The 20,242-nt window shown below is 42.9% G+C and overlaps 1 protein-coding gene across 2 annotated transcripts; it reads right to left on the minus strand.

Moving 5' to 3' along the window:
- Positions 1-463: 463 nt before the first annotated feature.
- LOC311329269 (integrator complex subunit 15-like) lies at positions 464-20,040 on the minus strand. 2 transcript variants are annotated; one of them, XM_084463139.1, is made up of 8 exons: positions 19,902-20,040; positions 14,751-14,944; positions 14,232-14,453; positions 13,903-14,068; positions 12,124-12,401; positions 5,648-5,894; positions 5,025-5,064; positions 464-729 (listed from the first exon to the last, which is right to left on the minus strand). In XM_084463139.1, the coding sequence occupies exons 2-8, from the start codon at positions 14,940-14,942 to the stop codon at positions 507-509; spliced, it is 1,368 nt and encodes a 455-aa protein (XP_084319265.1). In that variant the 5' UTR covers positions 14,943-14,944; positions 19,902-20,040; the 3' UTR covers positions 464-506. The 2 variants fall into 2 exon arrangements, with proteins under 2 accessions (XP_084319265.1, XP_084319266.1); XM_084463140.1 differs by lacking the exon at positions 19,902-20,040 and having other exon boundaries at positions 14,751-15,121.
- Positions 20,041-20,242: the final 202 nt, after the last annotated feature.

Here is a 20,242-nt window from a genome sequence, read left to right on the forward strand (position 1 = left end):
AGAATGTGTGCATATAAAAATGCTACTTAACCACATTAAGGTGATTTGGCATGTAAATAAACCAATAATTATATTCACAGTTTTAGAATATGTGTAGTTTTAGAACATCTCCAAGATGTGACAAAACTGGAGTCTTGAACTGACTTACTTGATTTATCAAGTAAAATATGTAGAATTTCAGTTTAAAACAGAGGGCAGATAAAATAAAACCCAGCTAGAACAGTCTTGACCGTTCTGTGTGAACCCAGCTTTAGAGAAAAACACTTTACAGTAGAAAGAATATAGAAAATTATTTATATTTGTCATCATCATCATCATCACAGTAACAAACTCCGATAAACTCCTCTTATATAACATTCAGAACATCAAAATATTCTCTCCCTCACTCACATACACACGCGTGCACACACACACACACACTCAGTGAGTAGGTCAGTCAAACACACACACACACTCTCTCTCTCTCTTTCTCTCACACAAACACACACTTTAAGGGTTAGGGTTGTTTAATGGCTGGGATGGTAGGGATAGGTCATGGCTGGAAGAAATGGCTGAGGGGAGAAAGAGGGGTGAGGGGGCAGGGGGGAGGGCCGGGGGCTGTATCCCAGAGGAGGAGAGGGGTGAGGGGGCAGGGGGGAGGGCCGGGGGCTGTATCCCAGAGGAGGAGTGTGGATGTGGGGGTAGAACCCGGTCTGCTGCACCGGGCCTGACATCACCAGCTGGAGCAAACTGGAGAGAGCAAAGAGAGAGACATGTTAGACTAGTGTAGAGAGAGAGACATGTTAGACTAGTGTAGAAAGAGAGACATGTTAGACTAGTGTAGAGAGAGACATGTTAGACTAGTGTAGAAAGAGAGACATGTTAGACTAGTGTAGAGAGAGAGACATGTTAGACTAGTGTAGAAAGAGAGACATGTTAGACTAATGTAGAAAGAGAGACATGTTAGACTTATGTAGAAAGAGAGACATGTTAGACTAGTGTAGAAAGAGAGACATGTTAGACTAGTGTAGAAAGAGAGACATGTTAGACTAGTGTAGAGAGAGAGACATGTTCGACTAGTGTAGAGAGACAGACATGTTAGACTAGTGTAGAAAGAGACACATGTTAGACTAGTGTAGAAAGAGAGACATGTTAGACTAGTGTAGAGAGAGAGACATGTTAGACTAGTGTAGAAAGAGAGACATGTTAGACTAATGTAGAAAGAGAGACATGTTAGACTAGTGTAGAAAGAGAGACATGTTAGACTAGTGTAGAAAGAGAGACATGTTAGACTAGTGTAGAAAGAGAGACATGTTAGACTAGTGTAGAAAGAGAGACATGTTAGACTAGTGTAGAGAGAGAGACATGTTAGACTAGTGTAGAAAGAGAGACATGTTAGACTAGTGTAGAAAGAGAGACATGTTAGACTAGTGTAGAAAGAGAGACATGTTAGACTAGTGTAGAAAGAGAGACATGTTAGACTAGTGTAGAGAGAGAGACATGTTAGACTAGTGTAGAGAGAGAGACATGTTAGACTAGTGTAGAAAGAGAGACATGTTAGACTAATGTAGAAAGAGAGACATGTTAGACTAGTGTAGAGAGAGAGACATGTTAGACTAGTGTAGAGAGAGAGACATGTTAGACTAGTGTAGAAAGAGAGACATGTTAGACTAGTGTAGAGAGAGAGACATGTTAGACTAGTGTAGAAAGAGAGACATGTTAGACTAATGTAGAAAGAGAGACATGTTAGACTAGTGTAGAGAGAGAGACATGTTAGACTAGTGTAGAAAGAGAGACATGTTAGACTAGTGTAGAGAGAGACATGTTAGACTAGTGTAGAAAGAGAGACATGTTAGACTAGCGTAGAAAGAGAGACATGTTAGACTAGTGTAGAAAGAGAGACATGTTAGACTAATGTAGAAAGAGAGACATGTTAGACTAGTGTAGAGAGAGACATGTTAGACTAGTGTAGAGAGAGACATGTTAGACTAGTGTAGAAAGAGAGACATGTTAGACTAGTGTAGAGAGAGAGACATGTTAGACTAGTGTAGAAAGAGAGACATGTTAGACTAGTGTAGAAAGAGAGACATGTTAGACTAGTGTAGAAAGAGATACATGTTATACTAGTGTAGAGAGAGACATGTTAGACTAGTGTAGAAAGAGAGACATGTTAGACTAGTGTAGAAAGAGAGACATGTTAGACTAGTGTAGAAAGAGAGACATGTTAGACTAGTGTAGAAAGAGAGACATGTTAGACTAATGTAGAAAGAGAGACATGTTAGACTTATGTAGAAAGAGAGACATGTTAGACTAGTGTAGAGAAACATGTTAGACTAGTGTAGAGAGAGAGACATGTTAGACTAGTGTAGAGAGAGAGACATGTTAGACTAGTGTAGAAAGAGAGACATGTTAGACTAGTGTAGAAAGAGAGACATGTTAGACTAATGTAGAAAGAGAGACATGTTAGACTAGTGTAGAAAGAGAGACATGTTAGACTAGTGTAGAGAGAGACATGTTAGACTAGTGTAGAAAGAGAGACATGTTAGACTAGTGTAGAAAGAGAGACATGTTAGACTAGTGTAGAAAGAGAGACATGTTAGACTAATGTAGAAAGAGAGACATGTTAGACTAGTGTAGAGAGAGAGACATGTTAGACTAGTGTAGAGAGAGAGACATGTTAGACTAATGTAGAAAGAGAGACATGTTAGACTAGTGTAGAGAGAGACATGTTAGACTAGTGTAGAAAGAGAGACATGTTAGACTAGTGTAGAAAGAGAGACATGTTAGACTAGTGTAGAAAGAGAGACATGTTAGACTAGTGTAGAAAGAGAGACATGTTAGACTAGTGTAGAAAGAGAGACATGTTAGACTAGTGTAGAGAGAGAGACATGTTAGACTAGTGTAGAAAGAGAGACATGTTAGACTAGTGTAGAAAGAGAGACATGTTAGACTAGTGTAGAGAGAGAGACATGTTAGACTAGTGTAGAAAGAGAGACATGTTAGACTAGTGTAGAGAGAGAGACATGTTAGACTAGTGTAGAAAGAGAGACATTAGACTAATGTAGAAAGAGAGACATGTTAGACTAGTGTAGAAAGAGAGACATGTTAGACTAGTGTAGAAAGAGAGACATGTTAGACTTATGTAGAAAGAGAGACATGTTAGACTAGTGTAGAAAGAGAGACATGTTAGACTAGTGTAGAAAGAGAGACATGTTATACTAGTGTAGAGAGAGACATGTTAGACTAGTGTAGAAAGAGAGACATGTTAGACTAGTGTAGAAAGAGAGACATGTTAGACTAGTGTAGAAAGAGAGACATGTTAGACTAGTGTAGAAAGAGAGACATGTTAGACTAATGTAGAAAGAGAGACATGTTAGACTTATGTAGAAAGAGATACATGTTAGACTAGTGTAGAGAGAGAGACATGTTAGACTAGTGTAGAGAGAGAGACATGTTAGACTAGTGTAGAGAGAGAGACATGTTAGACTAGTGTAGAGAGAGAGACATGTTAGACTAGTGTAGAAAGAGACATGTTAGACTAGTGTAGAAAGAGAGACATGTTAGACTAGTGTAGAGAGAGAGACATGTTAGACTAGTGTAGAAAGAGAGACATGTTAGACTAATGTAGAAAGAGAGACATGTTAGACTAGTGTAGAAAGAGAGACATGTTAGACTAGTGTAGAGAGACATGTTAGACTAGTGTAGAGAGAGAGACATGTTAGACTAGTGTAGAGAGACAGACATGTTAGACTAGTGTAGAAAGAGAGACATGTTAGACTAGTGTAGAGAGAGAGACATGTTAGACTAGTGTAGAAAGAGAGACATGTTAGACTAGCGTAGAAAGAGAGACATGTTAGACTAGTGTAGAAAGAGAGACATGTTAGACTAGTGTAGAAAGAGAGACATGTTAGACTAGTGTAGAAAGAGAGACATGTTAGACTAGTGTAGAAAGAGAGACATGTTAGACTAGCGTAGAAAGAGAGACATGTTAGACTAGTGTAGAAAGAGAGACATGTTAGACTAATGTAGAAAGAGAGACATGTTAGACTAGTGTAGAAAGAGAGACATGTTAGACTAGTGTAGAAAGAGAGACATGTTAGACTAGTGTAGAAAGAGAGACATGTTAGACTAGTGTAGAGAGAGAGACATGTTAGACTAGTGTAGAAAGAGAGACATGTTAGACTAGTGTAGAGAGAGAGACATGTTAGACTAGTGTAGAAAGAGAGACATGTTAGACTAGTGTAGAAAGAGAGACATGTTAGACTAGTGTAGAAAGAGAGACATGTTAGACTAATGTAGAAAGAGAGACATGTTAGACTTATGTAGAAAGAGAGACATGTTAGACTAGTGTAGAGAGACATGTTAGACTAGTGTAGAGAGAGAGACATGTTAGACTAGTGTAGAGAGAGAGACATGTTAGACTAGTGTAGAGAGAGAGACATGTTAGACTAGTGTAGAAAGAGAGACATGTTAGACTAGTGTAGAAAGAGAGACATGTTAGACTAGTGTAGAAAGAGAGACATGTTAGACTAGTGTAGAGAGAGAGACATGTTAGACTAGTGTAGAAAGAGAGACATGTTAGACTAGTGTAGAGAGAGAGACATGTTAGACTAGTGTAGAAAGAGAGACATTAGACTAATGTAGAAAGAGAGACATGTTAGACTAGTGTAGAAAGAGAGACATGTTAGACTAGTGTAGAAAGAGAGACATGTTAGACTAGTGTAGAAAGAGAGACATGTTAGACTTATGTAGAAAGAGAGACATGTTAGACTAGTGTAGAAAGAGAGACATGTTAGACTAGTGTAGAAAGAGAGACATGTTATACTAGTGTAGAGAGAGACATGTTAGACTAGTGTAAAAAGAGAGACATGTTAGACTAGTGTAGAAAGAGAGACATGTTAGACTAGTGTAGAAAGAGAGACATGTTAGACTAGTGTAGAAAGAGAGACATGTTAGACTAATGTAGAAAGAGAGACATGTTAGACTAGTGTGGCCGTAGGCTGTGTATGAACATGTGTTTTGGGTTGCCATGGTTATAGACTCACTTGTTATGCGGAAGGCGGGAACATAGCGCCCTCAGCTCCTCTGGGGAGGAAATGGACAGGATATGACATCATACCAAATCAAGAGCATTTAAGAACACCAGGGGCCTCATTTATAAATGTTGCGTAAGTACAAAAGCGTGCGTAACCCATGCTGAGCAACTTTCAATGCAACTTTCGGTATTTATAAAAAACTAGCTTAATGATAAGTTGGCGGAAGGTGTGCACAACTCTACGCACACTCCGACCCTCCCGTAACTACGATAAGCAAGTTTCTGGAGAAACGGGAAAACACGACTCCGATGGCAGAGGGAAGAAACTCGGGGAAAGTCTGCGAAACGCAAGACATATTGAATAATAAATACATCGGTCGCTGCCAGAAACCCTCCAATGTGTCACACAGTTTAAACATAATCCATCACCACCGTAGCCTAATCACTAAATAATGTCTGCATTGCTTTGGATTTGTCTGTGACAGATAACACAACATGACACAAGCCTATTAGGCTTATCATAGTAATGATTCCGTATGTCGATGGCCTAACTATAATAAGGCCTATACCGCACCAAACAAATGTTGCATTCGTCATCTCCCCTCTAGAGAGCATCACCCCCCCCCCCCTCACCTCTAGAGGAGAGCAGAGCTCCAGCTGCCATGGAGACCTGCAGTGCCTGGGCCAGTCTATCAATGCTCAGCTGGGCCTGGGTGTCGCTGTGACTGCGTGTATCTACATGTGCCTCAGGCTGGGTGTGTGTGTGCTCCAACAGGTGACAGAGGTCAGAGGTCAGCGAGGACAGCTGGTCAAGCTGGAGTAGAGCCAAACGACCCAGAATGCCTTTCTCAGTCAGGACCGCCGGGAGGAGCAACAACACCTGAAGAGGACAAATTACATATATATATATATATATACACACACACCTGCACTCACTAACTCACAAATACACACAGACTCACACACACACCTGAAGAACAGGAATGAAGAGGACACATTACATATATATACACATACACCCACCTGCACTCACTAACTCACAAATACACACACAGACTCACACACACATCTGAAGAGGACACATTACATATATATATATATATATATATATATATATATACACACACACCTGCACTCACTAACTCACAAATACACACACAGACTCACACACACATCTGAAGAGGACACATAACATATATATATATGTGACAGCGGCTGGTGATTTGGTCCGCAACTCGGCAAACCCCGAAATGCGCTAGGGGGCAAAATAACTAAAAAAAACTTTGTTTTTTGTTTTTTGTTTTTTTGTGTATTACCAAAGTTGAAGTTGTGAAGAACCTACTTACTATAACAGACAACAGTTTTAGGTTCAAGAAATACGTTTAATTAGTCTGCAAACTAAGCTCGTTTTTAGCTGATTTCGAGCCGGGTTTGGGGGCGGGAGATCGATTAGCATGATTTGGTTTCATTGGCTATTGCTTCCGGGTTCTCCGCCCCCATCCTTCCCCAACACGCCGGCTTTGTTTACATTCAGTCCCAAGTTAAACCATGGATGCTACAGCTTTTGCTAAAGAGAAGACGGGGATGGCATCCAGGACATGGAAAGAGTTTTAAGAGCAGCTAAAACTCCAGCAGAGCAGGACTCGTTCGTATACGGAGTTTTATTCTTGATGACCTGTGATACAGAGATGACTGTATCAACTGTTGTCTGCGGCCAAGCATTCTCCTTTGCTTTGGGGTAAGCTGATCTTTATACTATCTGTGCTGTTTACATTACATTAACGTTAGTCGTTTAGCAGTAGCTCCTTTCTAAACAAGTGACTAAGTCTAGCTAGCATAACAAAGGCACTAGCACTAACTAACAAAGGCTAGCTAGCTAACGTTAGCTAACATGTTAGTTAGCTGAGCTAGCCCTTTGTTCCTAAACTAGCCAGCGAGGCAGCTAATATCTAGCTAGTTAGCTATATTATAGAGAGAAACAGAATGAGAGAGCATGAGAGGTATGGTAGTCTGACACCTTTTTCTTTGTTTTGGTTACAGGATGAGCAAAAACAAGCTCCAGCTTGTAAGGAATTGCAGCTCTCCCTTCATACCAGCCAGCAAGAAGATCACTATGCACTACAGCTTTGATTTTGCACAGCAGGTGAGAATACGTTCATCCTATCATGCATTAGCTAGTCTATTTAATCAACACATTCTGGTACTATTTTATCTATATGGAGTGCCAGTACTGTGGGCAATAGTTTAATGTACTTTCTTCCTTCTATTCTATTGAAGTTTTGATGCTGAGAGACCTGGCATGGTTGTGGCCAGAGAACACCGTGATGCACCGGCAGTCGAGTTTCAGCTGCTGCGCAAGCCTGATGTCCTGCCCCCCAGAGAAGGTATTTTTGTGCAAGCCCCACCCGGACTGGACATGGCCAGACAGACGTATCTCTTTGACAAGATCAGAGAGTTCTGTTCTGATGAGGGACGAGACGCCACATGTCCCCCGCCAAACTCCACAGCAGCTCAGAACAAGACTGTCCGCTTGTAGATTCACTGCAGATCATCAGGACGGACAGCACTGCAGGAGAAAGGCCACAGCCTTTTCCTGTTTGTATACTGAAGCGTTGCTTGTTCTCTTGCACAGACTTGCCCACACTTGCACAGACTGCATTGTCAGACTATTGAATACTGAGCCGAGTACTGTTGTTATTACCTTGAGTATTGAGCTGGGGACTGTTATTACTTTGTTGTACACTTGATCACAATGAACACTATGCACCTTGTCTATTCAACATACAACTGACTGTACACTTTAACACTTAGACTGTTGCCTTTTTTTGTACACTTTACTACTTATGCTTCTACTTTATATCATGTATGTGACAATAAAGAACGTTAAATTTGAACTTCATCTTATATTGTGTTGTGAATGCAGTTAAGAACAAGATTAATACTGACTCAAAGAGTGTGGGGTCATCAGTGAGAAAGCACCCCACTTGGCAGCCACTCTCAGGTAATACCCCAAGTTGACAGCCACTCTGACAGACAATACCCCAAGTTGACAGCCACTCTGACAGATAATGACAGATCGTCCAATGGGGGAGTGGCTGGGGGTGCGGTTACCAGGCTATTGTTCACGCCCATTACCTGGCAGTCAGAGGTGTGAAAATGTTGGAGAACTTTGGAGGGGGATTTCTCAGCTAAGTTGATTTGGCAGTACTAGCATTCAAATAAGCATATCTTCTTCAACTATGTTCAGATTTCAATGTATGAGACCTCATTTGAAAGCTTACAATCTGCACTTTCATAATCTGTAAAAAACTGAAAAATGACCTTTGCCTAGTTGAGGACCAAATTACCAGCGGCGGTCACATATATATATATATATATACACACCTGCACTCACTAACTCACAAATACACACACAGACTCACACACACATCTGAAGAACAGGAATGAAGAGGACACATTACATATATATATATATATACACACACCTGCACTCACTAACTCACAAATACACACACAGACTCACATACACATCTGAAGAACAGGAATGAAGAGGACACATTACATATATATATATACACACCTGCACTCACTAACTCACAAATACACACAGACTCACACACACATCTGAAGAACAGGAAACATTATATATCTATACACACTCATACCTGAGAACAAGTAATGTTAAATGTGTGTGTGTGTGTGTGTGTGTGTGTATTAGGGCTGTCAATTTCATGTGTTAATTAGATAAATGAATTATGCAAACATTAATCGCATTCAACAATTTCGTCCAGCTGTAGGTAGCTATGTCTTATGTTGAAATTGCTTGATGCTTGGCTGTGTTAGCTGTGAATATATGAGGATGCATGTAATCTAGCTAGGTTGGGCTAGCCGTTTTACATCAGTTAATGCCAGGGAACCTGGAGGGGGCACCAAATCGCAAAAATACCACATCCTCTGTTGGGTTGCTTTAATAGCGATTAATTAATTACAGAAATTGAAAATTGATAGATTCTCCCAGTATTTTTCCCCGCCACTGCATCCTGCGCAGCAGACAAATCAAGCGATGCGGGTAAAAAGTAAACAAGAGTAATGTTAGTCTACTTGCCCATCTCCTATAAGGAAGCTATGTTTTTGTTTGAGCCAAGCTAGTTGGGGAAGGTAGCTTTAGGTTTTTGTTTGAATGATAGCCAAGCTAGTTGTATTCATTCAGACACAAGAGGGACTTATACATTGGAAACATTGGATGTTTTTGTAAAGTACTGGTGCATGCATGGAGGACATACTGCTGGAGGGAGGGTTCATCCGAGGACGACCGAGAGAGAATGTTATCCTACATTAGGTATTGTGTACGAGCAGCCTCGTTGCCCTAGACTGAAATCACGAACAAAGCAAAACACAGCCAGCTAATGTTTGCTAGTGCTAGTAGCACACTAGCTACTTATAGGTCTCCAGCCAAATGGATGTTCATAGAACAGCTAGAATAGCTGACAAGCTTAAGTTAAGAAGCTAGCGAGCTAGCCTCTCTAACTCTTTGGCTGTAGACTATACTAGCTACATCTAACTAGCTCACTTAGAGCTTAACCCTCACTTAGCTATTTTGCTTTGTTAACGATTTCAGTCCCAGCAACTAGGCTAGAGCATAGTCTCCTTGTTAGCTAACTAAGATAGCTCTTTTAGATCCTTTTGTAGCTGCATGATACACTAATGGTATAATTCAAAAGGTTTATTACTAGCTAAACATTAGCTAGCTTAGCCAATGTTAGAGTTGACTAGAAATGGCACGTGAAACTGAGGTGAAAGCTAACGTTTCTTTAGACCTGGAGTTGGGACCTTTGTTGTGTTTATAAAACAAGATTTCGATTTTGGTTTGATTTTTGGTCCAGTCCTTTTTACTCTGTACATAAATGATATGGCCTCTGCATTAAATAACTGCCATGTCAATTTTTATGCTGAAGATATGCTGTGTAGCAGATTCTGTACAACTGGCTACTGATAGACTGCAGATACAGGAAGACTGCGCTACAAGAAGCACTCTTCAATCTTACTTGTGCTAAATGCAAGTAGCCTAAATTTATGTTATTTACGAATACCAAAGATATTGATCTGGACAGTTTTTGTATAGACATTAAAAGGCTCTGGCATTGGAGTACAAATATCTTGGTATATGGATTGATCATAAACTCAGTTTTAAATATCATGTAGATAACCTTGCCAGTAAGCTGCGTCAAAAGATTGGCTTCTTGTACAAAAATCAAATCATGCTTTCCCATGTTTAGTAGAAAAGGAATTGTGGAAGCAACATTCTTATCTGTTTTAGATTATGGTGATGTGATTTATAGACATGCAGCATCTTCAACATTAAAGCCACTTGATTCAGTTCATCACTCCGCCCTTATTTATTACAGGTGAGTTATAATACTCACTGCCTTTCATATGACATGGTTGGTTGGTCATCCCTTGAAATGAGGCGAAATACACACTGGTTGTCGTACATCTTTAAAGCACTTGTAGGTAAACTGCCTCCTTACATCTCCAGGTTGTTAACCCAGTATGTCAATCCCTACCCTACTCGCTCGAATGCTTGGCTTGTTCTTGAGGTTCCTTGTACTAGAACAGAGCTTGGTAAAACTGCCTTTTCATTTGCTGCTCCACATGCCTGGAACCTACTACAGAACACTTAAGCTAGACTCTCTCACATCCTATCAACTTTTTAAGGACTTGGCTGAGGACCATTTTGTTTCTTTGTGTAATTGTTTTACTTGATGTTATGTAATGTGTATTGTTTTATCCTATTTATTTGTCTGTATATTGAGCTGTATATGTTTACTCTTATGAACTCGGCTCCACCGAAAATGAGGGTCTCCCTCAGTGGATCCCCGAGGTGAAATAAAGGCTTGAAATGAAATGAAGATAGAGTGCCTGAGTGGAAGCAGAAGAGCCGTCCCATGGGACCTCATTTCAGAAAAAATATGTACGCTAGTCAACGGCGATAAACATAATTTATTGATCCCGTTTGAATTGTGCCATGACCATCACGTTTGTCAATTTAGAACACAATTTTGCAAGTCAAGAAAAACACAATTTGTCTTAAAATTGTAAGGCAGTTATTCCTGAGTTCAAAATGACGAAAAGAGGTGAAAATCACTATTAGTCTGGCCATGTTGAGCTGCAGGAATGCAAAAGGAGAGTTAGTCAGTTCTGTAAGAGCTGGCATGCGGGATCGGCTTTACAAGGTTTTGTTGAGTATTTAATGAGTGTAATGTCAGCTAGCTAATATTAGCTAACTTGAGAGTTAACAGAGATGAGTAAAATGTATGTTTTAAATTGACAAACATCATATGTAATGGTCACGACAATTCAAACAGGATCAATAAATGATTAATCTCTGGCCATTCACTACCATTTATATTTTTTCAGATTTTTTCCTTCCTGCTTCCTCTTAGGCACTCTATAGCGTTGATAGCCTAACAACGGCATAAATGTCAGTACCGTAAGTGTTCCCTTAATTTTTTTGAGCAGTAGGCTATATACAGGTGCATCTCAGAAAATGTGAATATTGTGTAAAGTTCATTATTTTCTGTAATTCAATTCAAAAAGTGAAACTTTCATATATCATAGTTCATTACACGTAGTGAAATGTCAAGGCTTATTGCCTCCATTCCACGCTCCACGTTGATGCAGTAATTTGTACAAAAGGTCCCCACCAAGTATACAAGTACCACCCAAGTATTGAGTGTATAAATTAACATACTGAACATACTGTACAATCAAAAAGATTAAAACAAAAAAGGCTTGAAATATTTCACTTTGTGTAATGGATCTAGAATACATGAAAGTTTCACTCTTTGAAATAAGTTACGGAAAATAATGGACTTTTCACAATATTCCAATTTTCTGAGATGCACCTGTGTGTGTGTATATGTGTGTGTGTGTGTGTATGTATGTATGTATGTATATATATATATATATATATATATATATACATACATATACATACACACACATATTGTTATAGTGTCACTCACAAACACACAAACACTGACTCACACACACACATTCACTCACTCACACAGACACACACAAACAGACACAGACAGACATACACACACCTGAAGGACACTCAGATGCAGAGCAGAGAACAGGGGCCCCACATCTGGCTCAGGCTCTGCAGTCACATTGGTCAGGCTCTGCTTCCTGTCCCGTTTGTAGGCCAATGGGGCTTTGACACACCAGCGCACCAGCCCCGCAAGGGGAGTGAGGTCAAGAGAGCCGATTGGCTGGCTGGCAATGATGGGCGTGCTGAGGAAGGTGATGAGGACAAGCCGAGGGTCCTCCTGCAGCCAGGACACCACCATCTGGAGAAGGTCTACTGGAGGACACAGCTCCTCTACACACACACACACACACACACACACACACACACACACACACACACACACACACACACACACACGTAGACAAGAGGTCAGGGTGGATTTTAGAGGTCAGGGTGGAGTTCAGAGGTCAGGGTGGAGTTTAGAGGTCTGGAGTTAAGGTGGAGTTCAGAGGTCAAGGTGGAGTTCAGAGGTCTGGGTGGAGTTTAGAGGTCAAGGTGGAGTTCAGAGGTCAGGGTGGAGTTTAGAGGTCTGGAGTTAAGGTGGAGTTCAGAGGTCAAGGTGGAGTTCAGAGGTCAAGGTGGAGTTCAGAGGTCTGGGTGGAGTTTAGAGGTCAAGGTGGAGTTCAGAGGTCTGGGTGGAGTTCAGAGGTCTGGGTGGAGTTGAGAGGTCAAGGTGGAGTTCAGAGGTCTGGGTGGAGTTTAGAGGTCAAGGTGGAGTTCAGAGGTCTGGGTGGAGTTCAGAGGTCAAGGTGGAGTTCAGAGGTCAAGGTGGAGTTCAGAGGTCTGGGTGGAGTTTAGAGGTCAAGGTGGAGTTCAGAGGTCTGGGTGGAGTTTAGAGGTCAAGGTGGAGTTCAGAGGTCTGGGTGGAGTTCAGAGGTCAAGGTGGAGTTCAGAGGTCTGGGAGGAATTTAGAGGTCTGGGTGGAGTTCAGAGGTCTGGGTGGAGGTGAGAGGTCAAGGTGGAGTTCAGAGGTCTGGGTGGAGGTGAGAGGTCAAGGTGGAGTTCAGAGGTCTGGGTGGAGGTGAGAGGTCAAGGTGGAGTTCAGAGGTCTGGGTGGAGGTGAGAGGTCAAGGTGGAGTTCAGAGGTCTGGGTGGAGGTGAGAGGTCAAGGTGGAGTTCAGAGGTCTGGGTGGAGGTGAGAGGTCAAGGTGGAGTTCAGAGGTCTGGGTGGAGATTAGAGGTCAGGGTGGAGTTTAGAGGTCAAGGTGGAGTTCAGAGGTCTGGGTGGAGTTTAGAGGTCTGGGTGGAGTTCAGAGGTCTGGGTGGAGTTCAGAGGTCAGGGTGGAGTTCAGAGGTCTGGGTGGAGTTCAGAGGTCTGGGTGGAGTTCAGAGGTCTGGGTGGAGGTGAGAGGTCAAGGTGGAGTTCAGAGGTCTGGGTGGAGGTGAGAGGTCAAGGTGGAGTTCAGAGGTCTGGGAGGAATTTAGAGGTAATGGTAAATGGACTGCACTTATATAGCACTTTTATCCAAAGCGCTTTACAATGGCCTTTCATTGACACACACACACACACACACCAATGGTGGCAGCTGCCATGCAAGGACACTTCGACATGTGGACAGGAGGAGACAGGATTCGAACCCCCGACCCTGCGGTCATTGGACGACCCTCTCTACCTCCGGAGCCACTGCAGCCCCCGAGTTCAGAGGTCAGGGTGGAGTTTAGAGGTCAGGGTGAAGTTCAGAGGTTAGGGTAGAGTTTAGAGGGCAAGGTGCAGTTCAGAGGTCAGAGTGAAGTGCAGAGGTTTAGGGTGGGGTTCAGAGATCAGTGTGGAGGTCGGAGGTCAGGGGTTCACCTGAGGAAAGGTCGTAGAGGGTGGTTACGGCGGTGATGAACTGGCAGCAGAAGCGAGGGGAGGAACTGTGGATGTTCTGCAGCGTGGGAACGGAGCCTGGGACCAAACTGCAGTAGTCATCCACCAGAACCCTGGCTAAACGCACACAACACACACGGTGGCTCCTCTGGAGCGCACGCATGCGCGCGCGCACACACACACACACACACACACACACACACACACACACACACACACACACACACACACACACACACACACACACACACACGTAGGGTTAGGTCTGGGTTCTCACCTGTAACCAGGTAGGGTTAGGTCTGTGTTCTCACCTGTAACCAGGTAGCAGCACACTCCAGGATGGAGACTCTGCCTACAGCAATTGCCATGGAGACCAGCTTGCATAGCAACGCCATGCGGCTGTCGTCGGCCTGGTTGCCTTGGAGATTGAAGAGGGCGGAGAAGATGAGCTGTCGGACAGCGTCGCGGCTCTGTTCCTGGAAACAGCTGCACATGATCTCTAGAAGCTGCAGCTCCTGGAGAGCACTCATCCTCTAAACACACACACACACACACACGCACACACACGCGCACACACACACACACACACACACACACACACACACACACACACACACACACACGTGACAGGAGCTTTAGTCAGGAATGTGCATTACTGTAGTCTTCATGACTGTGTGTGTGGCCATCAGCAATGGTAGCTAGCCTCTGTGGAAGTGACATCTCCAGCAACGATGGACAGCCAAAAGCAAAGTCAGTAAATGTATATCTGTACAGAGTGTGTAGGGTGTGTAACTCTGGGCTGAGTGTGCGTGTGTGTGTGTGCGCTTTACCCTGGGCGGGGTGTGTCTGTCCTTGGGCGCATGGAGAATGAACTCCTCCACCAGCTCCAGAGTGTCTGTATCTACAGTTGGGGCGGGGCTTGTCTGCACCTGGCCACTGAGGTAGATGTCCAGGTGATAGAGCACCTCCTTTGCAGCACTCAGTGAATCACGGCGTAGCAGAGACTGACGTATGTCACCCATGGCTACAGAGAAAGTTCAGACACCATGAGATTACTCCCCCCTAACCTGGCAATGACACCAAGCTAACCCTAACCTAGCAATGACACCAAGCTAACCCTAAACTAGCAATGACACCAAGCTAACCCTAACCTAGCAATGACACCAAGCTAACCCTAACCTAGCAATGACACCAAGCTAACTCTAACCTAGCAATGACACCAAGCTAACTCTAACCTAGCAATGACAACAAGCTAACCCTAACCTAGCAATGACACCAACCTAACTCCTACCTAGCAATGACACCAAGCTAACTCTAACCTAGCAATGACACCAAGCTAACTCTAACCTAGCAATGACACCAAGCTAACTCTAACCTAGCAATGACACCAAGCTAACCCTAACCTAGCAATGACACCAACCTAACTCCTACCTAGCAATGACACCAAGCTAACTCTAACCTAGCAATGACACCAAGCTAACTCTAACCTAGCAATGACACCAAGCTCACTCTAACCTAGCAATGACACCAAGCTAACTCTAACCTAGCAATGACACCAAGCTAACTCTAACCTAGCAATGACACCAAGCTAACTCCTACCTAGCAATGACACCAAGCTAACTCTAACCTAGCAATGACACCAAGCTAACTCTAACCTAGCAATGACACCAAGCTAACTCTAACCTAGCAATGACACCAAGCTAACTCTAACCTAGCAATGACACCAAGCTAACTCCTACCTAGCAATGACACCAAGCTAACTCTAACCTAGCAATCACAACAAGCTAACTCTAACCTAGCAATGACACCAAGCTAACTCCTACCTAGCAATGACACCAAGCTAACCCTAACCTAGCAATGACACCAAGCTAACTCTAACCTAGCAATGACACCAAGCTAACTCTAACCTAGCAATGACACCAAGCTAACTCTAACCTAGCAATGACACCAAGCTAACTCTAACCTAGCAATGACACCAAGCTAACTCTAACCTAGCAATGACACCAAGCTAACTCTAACCTAGCAATGACACCAAGCTAACTCTAACCTAGCAATGACACCAAGCTAACTCTAACCTAGCAATGACACCAAGCTAACTCTCACCTAGCAATGACACCAAGCTAACTCTAACCTAGCAATGACACCAAGCTAACTCTAACCTAGCAATCACAACAAGCTAACTCTAACCTAGCAATGACACCAAGCTAACTCTAACCTAGCAATGACACCAAGCTAACTCTAACCTAGCAATGACACCAAGCTAACTCTAACCTAGCAATGACACCAAGCTAACTCTAACCTAGCAATCACAACAAGCTAACTCTAACCTAGCAATCACAACAAGCTAACTCTAACCTAGCAATGACACCAAGCTAACTCTAACCTAGCAATCACAACAAGCTAACTCTAACCTAGCAATGACACCAAGCTAACTCTAACCTAGCAATGACACCAAGCTAACTCTAACCTAGCAATGACACCAAGCTAACTCTAACCTAGCAATGACACCAAGCTAACTCTTACCTAGCAATGACACCAAGCTAACTCTTACCTAGCAATGACACCAAGCTAACTCTAACCTAGCAATGACACCAAGCTAACTCTAACCTAGCAATGACACCAAGCTAACTCTAACCTAGCAATCACAACAAGCTAACTCTAACCTAGCAATGACACCAAGCTAACTCTAACCTAGCAATGACACCAAGCTAACTCTAACCTAGCAATGACACCAAGCTAACTCTAACCTAGCAATGACACCAAGCTAACTCTAACCTAGCAATGACACCAAGCTAACTCTTACCTAGCAATGACACCAAGCTAACTCTAACCTAGCAATGACACCAATCTAACTCTTACCTAGCAATCACAAGCTAACCCTAACCTAGCAATGACACCAAGCTAACTCTAACCTAGCAATGACACCAAGCTAACTCTAACCTAGCAATCACAAGCTAACCCTAACCTAGCAATGACACCAAGCTAACTCTAACCTAGCAATGACACCAAGCTAACTCTAACCTAGCAATGACACCAAGCTAACCCTAACCTAGCAATGACACCAAGCTAACTCTAACCTAGCAATGACACCAAGCTAACTCTAACCTAGCAATGACACCAAGCTAACTCTAACCTAGCAATGACACCAAGCTAACTCTCACCTAGCAATGACACCAAGCTAACTCTAACCTAGCAATGACACCAAGCTAACTCTAACCTAGCAATGACACCAAGCTAACTCTAACCTAGCAATGACACCAAGCTAACTCTAACCTAGCAATGACACCAAGCTAACTCTAACCTAGCAATCACAACAAGCTAGACAGGATGGAGGCCAGACTGATCTGCGGAGTGAAACTGAATGTGAGCTCATTAGACCAGGATAGGGTCAGAAGGCTAACCCTAGTCATGATAACAAATTAAACCGAATCCTGGCCGTGACGAGCTAAGGCGTTCAGGCTCTTTGGATAGGACTTGTACAATTACCAACATGGTGTACCACTTTCTTGACTGATGCTTGAATCTTGCACAGCTTGTGCATGTTTACGCAATCTAGGCATGCTAAGGAATCGTTCTGTTACAAACATGTATTTGCCCTCGTGTATATTTGGATTTCTTGTATATTTTATATGTTCAATTTGATTGAGTCTTCATCTTCATTGTGCTTGTACTACTGCTGCTAGTGTAACCTATATATTTGATTGAGTCTTCATCTTCATTGTGCTTGTACTACTGCTGCTAGTGTAACCTCTATATTTGATTGAGTCTTCATCTTCATTGTGCTTGTACTACTGCTGCTAGTGTAACCTCTATATTTGATTGAGTCTTCATCTTCATTGTGCTTGTACTACTGCTGCTAGTGTAACCTCTATATTTGATTGAGTCTTCATCTTCATTGTGCTTGTACTACTGCTGCTAGTGTAACCTCTATCGTTAGCTAGCTAGAACGCTCACCCAAGCAAGAAGGCTAGGCGACATGCAGCTGCGTGAGTTAGTGCTAGATAGTGGGTTAGGGTTAGAGGGTTAGAGGGTTAGGGTTAGAGGGTTAGGGTTAGGGCGACATGCAGCTGCGTGAGTTAGTGCTAGATAGTGGGTTAGGGTTAGAGGGTTAGGGTTAGAGGGTTAGGGTTAGGGCTACATGCAGCTGCGTGAGTTAGTGCTAGATAGTGGGTTAGGGTTAGAGGGTTAGGGTTAGAGGGTTAGGGTTAGGGTTAGAGGGTTAGGGTTAGGGCTACATGCAGCTGCGTGAGGTAGTGCTAGATAGTGGGTTAGGGTTAGAGGGTTAGGGTTAGAGGGTTAGGGTTAGGGCTACATGCAGCTGCGTGAGTTAGTGCTAGATAGTGGGTTAGGGTTAGAGGGTTAGGGTTAGAGGGTTAGGGTTAGAGGGTTAGGGTTAGGGTTAGAGGGTTAGGGTTAGAGGGTTAGGGTTAGGGCTACATGCAGCTGCGTGAGGTAGTGCTAGATAGTGGCTATGCATAGCGAGATAGCTGCTTATTACCTAGCTAGCACTAGATAAAGTAGCTAAACGTTAGTCTCGATACATCAGAGGCTACATGCAGCTATACTAGCTAGTGTTAACCATGCAGCTATACTAGCTAGTGTTAACCATGCAGCTATACTAGCTAGTGTTAACCATGCAGCTATACTAGGTAGTGTTCACCATGCAGCTATACTAGGTAGTGTTCACCATGCAGCTATACTAGGTAGTGTTCACCATGCAGCTATACTAGGTAGTGTTAACCATGCAGCTATACTAGGTAGTGTTAACCATGCAGCTATACTAGCTAGTGTTAAACATGCAGCTATACTAGGTAGTGTTAACCATGCAGCTATACTAGCTAGTGTTAACCATGCAGCTATACTAGGTAGTGTTCACCATGCAGCTATACTAGCTAGTGTTCACCATGCAGCTATACTAGCTAGTGTTCACCATGCAGCTATACTAGGTAGTGTTAACCATGCAGCTATACTAGGTAGTGTTAACCATGCAGCTATACTAGGTAGTGTTCACCATGCAGCTATACTAGCTAGTGTTAACCATGCAGCTATACTAGGTAGTGTTCACCATGCAGCTATACTAGCTAGTGTTAACCATGCAGCTATACTAGGTAGTGTTAACCATGCAGCTATACTAGCTAGTGTTCACCATGCAGCTATACTAGCTAGTGTTCACCATGCAGCTATACTAGGTAGTGTTAACCATGCAGCTATACTAGGTAGTGTTAACCATGCAGCTATACTAGCTAGTGTTAACCATGCAGCTATACTAGCTAGTGTTAACCATGCAGCTATACTAGGTAGTGTTCACCATGCAGCTATACTAGGTAGTGTTCACCATGCAGCTATACTAGCTAGTGTTCACCATGCAGCTATACTAGCTAGTGTTAACCATGCAGCTATACTAGGTAGTGTTCACCATGCAGCTATACTAGGTAGTGTTAACCATGCAGCTATACTAGGTAGTGTTAACCATGCAGCTATACTAGCTAGTGTTCACCATGCAGCTATACTAGCTAGTGTTAACCATGCAGCTATACTAGGTAGTGTTAACCATGCAGCTATACTAGCTAGTGTTCACCATGCAGCTATACTAGCTAGTGTTAACCATGCAGCTATACTAGCTAGTGTTAACCATGCAGCTATACTAGGTAGTGTTCACCATGCAGCTATACTAGGTAGTGTTAACCATGCAGCTATACTAGCTAGTGTTCACCATGCAGCTATACTAGCTAGTGTTAACCATGCAGCTATACTAGCTAGTGTTCACCATGCAGCTATACTAGCTAGTGTTAACCATGCAGCTATACTAGGTAGTGTTAACCAGCTCAACAGGCTACAGCTGTTAACGTGGCTGCTAGTGGCTCTCAGCCAGTTAAGAGGCTACATGCAGCTAAGCTAGCTCACCCTGCTAGCTAAGGCTAGCCAGCTCGTTACACAGTACAGAGGAGGTTGTAGTGTTTTGCTACCGATCTAATTCTCACCTATTTGACATAGAAAGGAGACCTCAGACCGACAGAGTGCCCAGAACCTGTTATATTACAGATCCATGAGCAGAACCTGTTCTATTACAGATCCATGAGCAGAACTAAAGAAACAACTCGCACGCAACACCGCTCCTACTTCCTGCGACTACGGATGCCTCAGTGGGACAAACAGGACGGCAGTTAAAAATCTATCTATTTCTAGTTGGCCAGAAGGCTAGCACAGTAACTCCACCTTGTGGATGGGGAGCCAAACCAGTCGAGGTATGTTCGTGGTTATTCCGTAATCAAAGATGTGCCGAGTCCCTCATAGTAGTGTGCTAATGTAGGACAATGTATTT

This window comes from Borostomias antarcticus (assembly GCF_949987555.1).
Source record: "Borostomias antarcticus genome assembly, contig: scaffold_127, whole genome shotgun sequence".
Lineage (NCBI taxonomy): Eukaryota > Metazoa > Chordata > Actinopteri > Stomiiformes > Stomiidae > Borostomias > Borostomias antarcticus.